Consider the following 7,650-nt stretch of genomic DNA (forward strand, 5'->3'; position numbering starts at 1 on the left):
CAAAAGCTTCTAAAAATGTTTATGTAACGCTAGTTCTGACATAAGGTAGGGTAACATTAGTTCTGACATAGGTTGCCAGTAGAAAAGATTTCAGGAGAGATTTTTTTAACTATTCTTAGCTAACTCATTAATGTAAGTTCTTGTCTCATTTCTATGGCTGGCCTATAAATACCCATTTGCTTAAGCTAGTTTACACAGTGTGAATAGGGAGCTAAGATGGCTAGGTGTGAGCATGTAGTTGGGTTCTTGGCTGTGGTTCTCTTCTTTGCTGTAGCCGGGGTGACCGGCCAAGGCGGATGGGACTCCGCTCATGCGACGTTCTATGGCGATGCAGGAGGTGGTGGAACCATGTGTAAGTCTGTGGGTCCTTATTTTTATTTATGTTCATGTTATTTCTGTAATTTTTACAGCCAAAATTGAAGTTTAGGGAATAGGGCTTAGGGTTAGATAGTTAATTTAGTAGATTTTGATGTTTTAGGGATCTCTAATGCCTCGCTATTAAACTAAAAAACAAGGAGTTGTTTGAATGAAATGAAAATGTTTTCAAAGAAATTATTTTTCATAATATTCAGATTGGATAGGCTTATTTTTGCTGAAACTATTTTATGTGGTGACTGTCTTACGTGAAAATTCATAAGGATTCAGTCTAAATGCCTTAGGGTCTGTTCAGTTGCACGCAGGAAATGGAAAGAAAAAGGAAATGACGTGGCAGAAGTAAATGGGAAGGAAAAGAAACTGCTAAGAAAGCAGTAGAAGTGAGCATTCAGTTGCCAGGAAACCCTAGTTTTAGGTTTAGAATCACACGTTAAATTAAAACAAAGATCCATGCCAAACAAGGCATCTCCTACAATGGAAAACCGAAAAAAAATACAAAAAAGAGGGGAAAGGAAGAAAGGGAGGAGGCGTACCTGTTGGGGAAGGAGGACGAAAGGAGGCCTCGAGATTGTAGAGTGAGAGGAGTAGAAAGGGTTCTGTTGTCGCTCACAAGACGCGACTCATTTTTTCCGATAGACGTGAATCGAGGAAAATAACTCGAATCCGTGTCTATGGGTCGGTTTTTGAGTTGGGGAAAGTGGGTTGACACGCAGGATAAGTCGGATTCCACGTGAAACTCGTGCCTTCCACGCGCTTTCTGTTCCTAACCAACAAAACGTACGTTTTTGTGCTTTTCCGTGGAAAATAAGCCTCCTTTCCTTTCCGTTTCCATTTCCGTTTTTAAGGCGCAATTGAACACACCCGTAGGGATTTGCTAGGCAATTTCAAGGAAAGACATTTCGCAGCTAACTTTTGCATGAGAGAGCAGCCACACTGGCGATCATGTTTCAGCAGATTTTGCACGTCTTATACTGAAACATGAGCCTGTGTGGCTGTTCTCTCATGCAAAAGTCAGGCGAGAAATCTCTCTCTCTGTACCCTGAACATTCCTATTTGATTGCATTGCGAAAGCAAATAATTTATGGGCTTGTTTGATTCGAAGGAAATACCTTCCCCCATATGTAGAAAGGGCTATTTGAATGCTTTCTCCTTTCCATTACTTTTCTTCAAACTAATTTAAACATTTGGTTCAATATATATATGAAAATGGGAACTTTTCTCAAAATGTTTTTCTCCTATTTGAATGCTTGTTATTTAAAAAAGAAAAAAAATACATAAATTATACCGAGCGATATAGTATGTTCGATGGAGCCCATATATATACTAGTAAAAAACCCCGTGTGATGCACGGGCCGACAAAGAACTGTACAGACCACATCATAGGTTGATCCAAACCGTCCATGTGATGGAACACAACATCAATAGGTTGTGCCCGTAAAATAATTTCCATAGGCTGATCCTAGCCCTCCAATCTATAGAGGTTTCCATAATATGTTGTTCCTCTTAAGGTGCCCTGAATTCGTAAATATTTTTAAAAGTGTCAGGAATTCGTAATATCCTCGAAAAATTATTCAGGAAAAGTAGTTTTTTTGTAATTGTCATATTTCTATACCTCTTCTTTGTAATTTTTTCCCGTAATTATCATATACAGGTACCTGTTTCGGTATTTTTTTCCTTAATTTTGCGACTTTCAAGCACTTTGTTCGTAATTTTCCTCCAAAACTTTAGTACCTAATTATTATTATTGGTAGCTTCTTTCGGTACTTATTATTGCTAGCCACCTTTCAAGAAATAGTATTTCCGTGCAGTTTTCACCACGTCTAATAAGACAAATCTCTAAACACATACAATTGCAAAGGATGGCGAGACGTAGCATTTGGAGAACGTGGGTAGCAAATACCTATAAAAATGAAAATGACAGGAAAGAATGATTCGAAATTACCGTCGACGTGTTAATTCCACAGCTTTTTCAAATAATTCAGAAAATTCAAACATTTTCTCTTCTCCTATATATATATATATACTAGTAAAAAACCCAGTGCGATGCACGGGCCGACAAAGAACTGTACAGACCACATCATAGGTTGATCCAAACCGTCCATGTGATGGAACACAACATCAATAGGTTGTGCCCGTAAAATCATTTCCATAGGCTGATCCTAGCCCTCCAATCTATAGAGGTTTCCATAATTAAAAAAGCATAAAGGAGAGGGGTATGATTGAAATTATGTGGGTTTAATGGGTGCCTTTGTTAAAAAGCATCAAGGAGGGGGTAGGATTGAAAATATGTGGGTTGAATGGGTGCCTTTGTTAAAAAAAGTCAAAAAAAGTGATGTGTAATTCTCATAGAATTTTGGGAGAAATTCAAATAATTCTCCCCTTTTCTCTTCTGCTATATATATATATATATACTAGTAAAAACACCCGTGCGATGCACCGGGCGAGAAAAATATAAATGGTTAACCACTTTCCCATTTGATGCGGTGGAGTATTTCACACTCATGCTTTGACAGGTGGGTCTCACGCACCATCTATAGCCAAACCCATGCATTCGAGTGGGACCCGGAATATTTTGAAAGGTAGCCGAAATCCGTAGTATTATGTACTAAATGAACACGTTATGTATTAAAAAATAATCGGGTTCGTCAATATTTTGAAAGGCGTCCTGAATCCGTAGTATTATGTAATATGTTCACAAAAATCCGTAGTATTATGTAACATTTGTACCCAATCCGTAATTTTGCAGAGAAAAAACTCACTATGTTGACTTTGTCCACTTGTTTTTATTAAAAAAGCATAAAGGAGGGGGGTAGGATTGAAATTATGTGGCTTTAATGGGTGCCTTTGTTAAAAAGCATAAAGGATGGGGTATGATTGAAAATATGTGGCTTGAATGGGTGCCTTTGTTAAAAAAAGTCAAAAAAAGTGAGGTGTAATTCTATTAGAATTTTGGGAGGAATTCAAATAAATCTCTCATTTTCTCTTCTGCTATATATATATATATATATATATATATATATATATATATATATATATATATATATATATAGAGAGAGAGAGAGAGAGAGAGGTGTTGGTGCGTTTAAGCACACCATTTTTTTGGTACGCTTAAGTGGTTATAACGCATCCCATTCGTTCACTTAAGAGGGACCCAAACATTTAAACGAATGGCAGGCATTATAAACACTTAAGCGCACCAACAAAATGGTGCGCTTAAGTGCTCCAACATATTCTTCATATACATACACACACACACACACACACACACACACACACACACAGAGAGAGAGAGAGAGAGAGGAAAAGCTTCCTGCTAACGTTAGCGTAAAACAAGGGTGGGCCACATTGTTGGGCTGATCCTAAGCATTCATTTGAAAGGCCCCATCATGGATGGGGTGTGTACCAAAAATGAGCTTCATTGGATCATCATAGGATGTCCATTTGTGGGGGTGAAAATGGACAGATATTGTTTGTCCACTAATCTGCCCATTTTTTCATCCCACAAATGGACACTCTAAGATGATCTAATGGAGCTGATTTTTTGTGGACACACTATCAATGAAAGGGCCTTCCAAATGAATGCTTTTGATCCCCCTAACAACGTGGGCCCACCTTGTTTTACACTAACGTTAGCAGGAGCTTACACTTGGGGGGGGGGGGGGGGGCAGACTAATTTACACAGCATTTGAGGGGGCCGCTTACTATTACCGGCGTTCATGAACGCCGCTAAAAACCTTATTTTGTTTTAGTTAAAAAAAAGCTTTTTCAAGTCATTGGGGAGCCATGGCCCACCTCACGCTATATGTAGCTCCGCCCCTATATATATATATATATATATATATATACACACACACACACACACGAACGAGTTATATAATAGTAAAAAAATTATGAACCACATATGTATACTAATTAGTGATCTACTTGTGGAGCCAAGACAGATAGCTTGTCTAGAAGATAACTAGACACAAATATAATGTGTTGTATACTATGGTTCCAACATAGGTCATTCAAAAAAAAAAATGGTACATACATTTAGTACTTAATGGCGGAAAGACAATGGACCTCACACTGTTAGCTAGCGGGCCTAAGATGCAGGCACGGCCAGCAAAAAATAATTGAGGGCTATTGAAGTATAAATGATTAAATAACACCAACTCTAATAGCTTAAGCTGTTGGAGTAATTGGTTGTTTCATATGGTATCAGAGCAATGGCCTCATGGCAGGTTCTAGGTACAAAACCCAATAAATCCTTGATATAAAAAAATCCACCACGTTTACGGCCAACCCAAAAGAGGTGCCACATGTGCCACGTGTATGGCCAACCCAACAAAAAGAAAGAGGGGCCACACGTGAGGGGTGTATTGAAGTATAAATGATTAAATAACACCAACTGTAACAGCTTAAGCTTTTGGAGTAATTGATTGTCTCCATGATTTTAAATTTCGGTTTTGGTACTAATTTCGGCCGAAATCCAGTAATAAAAAAGTATTATTTTATTCTTAATTTCAGCCAAAATTTTAGAATGATAGTATATATTTTCATATAAAAAAATCAAATTTTCTGAATTTCAACCAAAATTTCTAATATATGCCGAAATTTAGAACCATGGTTGTTTCATGAGGCCCACATGTAGAGAAATCACTTATACACTATTAGAGGTCACATGAATATAGAGAAATAACTTAGGTACTTATATCTTGTACAGATGGAGCTTGCGGCTATGGCGATTTGAAACAGCAAGGATATGGGGTCGCGACAACGGCCCTAAGCACAGCCCTCTTCAATAATGGTCTAACTTGTGGTGCATGCTTCGAGATCAAGTGCGTTGATGATCCCCAATGGTGCTTACCGGGTTCAGGTTCGATCATTGTGACCGCAACCAATTTGTGCCCTCCAGGAAACTGGTGCAACCCTCCTCTCAAGCACTTTGACCTTACCATGCCTATGTTCCAAAAGATTGCAAAATACAAATCTGGAATTGTCCCGGTGAGCTACCGCCGAGTCCCCTGCGTTAAGATGGGTGGCATGAAATTTTTGCTTCAGGGCAACCCTGGGTGGTTGGAGGTCCTAATCTTCAATGTGGGTGGGGCCGGAGATGTTCACGCAGTGTCGATCAAGGGCTCCAATACAAATTGGATACAGATGACGCAAAATTGGGGGCAAGATTGGCAAACAGTTCCCTCACTTCAAGGGCAAGAATTATCGTTCCAAGTGACTACCAGTGATGGTAGGATGGTGCAATCTGATAATGTTGCACCCCCAAATTGGCAAAGAGGACAGACCTTTGTGGGAAGAAATTTTTAAGGGGTGGTGATCTATGGATGATTGGGCGATATATTTTCGATATGACTTAAAATAATAATAATAATAATAATTAGAAAATAATTCAGGGGTGACATTGTTTCACAATGTATGTCTCACTATATACAAGGCATTTAAATAAAAGGAATATTCATTAGAAAGTGGAGTCTTTTTCTTTTTAGATTGTTCTTTTTGGTTTCTTATTGGGAACCATGGAAATTTTAGAGTAATTTCAGATGGCTCGAAATAAATGATGCAGTGCACATAGTACAATTGAATAATGGGAATTGCTAGGCAATTTTGCAGAAAGCCTAGCAATTCCCATTATTCAATTGTACTATGTGCCCTGGATCATTTATTTCGAGCCATCTGAAATTACTCTATGAGTAGAATCGGCTGTGGTCAGCAAAAGGTTTTTGTTGATTCAATCAATCCTACCCCGGTGGGTCCCACAGAAAAGCAGAACCCCTCTGAAAATTTAAATTTCTTTCAAGAGCCGGAAAATCCCACTAAAAAAAGACCTAATGCTTGGACTTCTCTTTTTGAATCCAAGGATGTACAGACCTCATCAAAGCTCAAATTCTTCAATCAAACTGAAGCAACTGGACATTCGGGTCTCGATTTTGAGGACGAAGAACTGGAGGATAATGATAAAAAATGGCAAACATCTCTAGTCGGCTACCTACTGGGGAGACGCCCATATTTTGTAGCTTTGAAAGAGCACTTAAACAGAATATGGAAGGTAAAAGGTTCCTTCCAAATGTACAATCTCCACAGCGGCTTCTTTCTGTTTCACTTCAATTCTTCAGAAGATTGTGAAAAAAATTTAGATGGAGGAAATTACAGTTTTGGTGGGAGGCCCCTGGTCTTGTGAAGGTGGTCCCCGGAAATGGCCCTTGAGAAACTTTCTCTCTCCACCATTCCAATTTGGATCAGATTCCCAGGTCTTAACCTTCGATTCTGGTCTGCACATTGCCTCAGTAAACTAGCAAGTAAGATTGGATTCCCTTTATATATGGATTCGTCTCAGCTATGCTCGAGTTTGTATTGAAGTTGAAGCAGGAAGCAGCCTCCCAGACCAGATTGAAATTAAAACCTCTCTTGGGACTACTTACCAGAGGGTGGAGTATGAATGGAGGCCTCCTTCCTGCAAGGAATGCAATACCTTCAATCATTCTGCTTCCTCTTGCCCAAAAAATAAGCCCCTTCTTACCGGAAAAGTGAAAAAAAAGGAGTGGAAACCAAAGCCTCCTTCCCCTGTTGCAAATGAAGATGAGGAATCCATCAAAAGTGCCCAACCCCCTCAGTCTCATCAGCATTTTCCTTCGTCTCCCCATCAGCAAATTCATTCGATTCCCTCGAGTCCCCCTGATTCTCATCAGCAAATTCCTTCGATTTCCCATCTGTAAATTCCTTTGAATTCCTCCAATGTTTCAGAAAATTTATGTTCTGAATATGGGGAGGATCAAAGAAAGGCAAAATCTAGGAAGAGGAATGTTGATTCCCGGCAAAGCAATTCTCTCATTGAACCCTCTTCTGGCTTTCCCGTCAATGAAATTAATCACAATTCACTAGAAACCTCCAATCGTTACTCAATTTTGGAAGCCCTTGAAGGTGACCCTTCTTCTGAAATTGCAAATTTCCCCCCATCTGCCCCTCCACCAACTCCTGATGCTTCCCATGTCATCCCTTGCAGCCTGGAACATTGAGGGATAGGATCTCACTCAAAAAGGGGAGACATCAAAAAACTCATCCATGACCACTCCCTCCCCCTATTCTGTCTCCTACAAACTAAAGTTTTTCACCCCATGATGAAAAATTGTATTCGAGATATTAGTGATTCTTGGAATTACCATGCAAACTACAACCACACTTCAAGAGGTCGTATTTGGATTATATGGGATCCTCAAATAGGCTCAGTTCATTCATGTGGAGGTTCTTTACACTCAAACTCAAACTCATTGTTTTCTA

The 7,650-nt window shown here is 39.2% G+C and overlaps 1 protein-coding gene across 1 annotated transcript; it reads left to right on the forward strand.

Annotated features, from left to right (window-relative positions):
• The first annotated feature begins 210 nt into the window (after window positions 1–210).
• LOC143863661 (expansin-A9-like) lies at window positions 211–5,831 on the forward strand. The gene is made up of 2 exons (XM_077374398.1): window positions 211–352; window positions 5,084–5,831. Exons 1-2 carry the CDS (start codon window positions 217–219, stop codon window positions 5,680–5,682), a joined length of 735 nt encoding a protein of 244 aa, XP_077230513.1. The 5' UTR covers window positions 211–216; the 3' UTR covers window positions 5,683–5,831.
• Window positions 5,832–7,650: the final 1,819 nt, after the last annotated feature.

Source organism: Tasmannia lanceolata, unplaced genomic scaffold (genome assembly GCF_043159265.1).
Source record: "Tasmannia lanceolata isolate RefF3 unplaced genomic scaffold, GAP_Taslan_0.1 ptg000003l, whole genome shotgun sequence".
Taxonomy (NCBI): domain Eukaryota; kingdom Viridiplantae; phylum Streptophyta; class Magnoliopsida; order Canellales; family Winteraceae; genus Tasmannia; species Tasmannia lanceolata.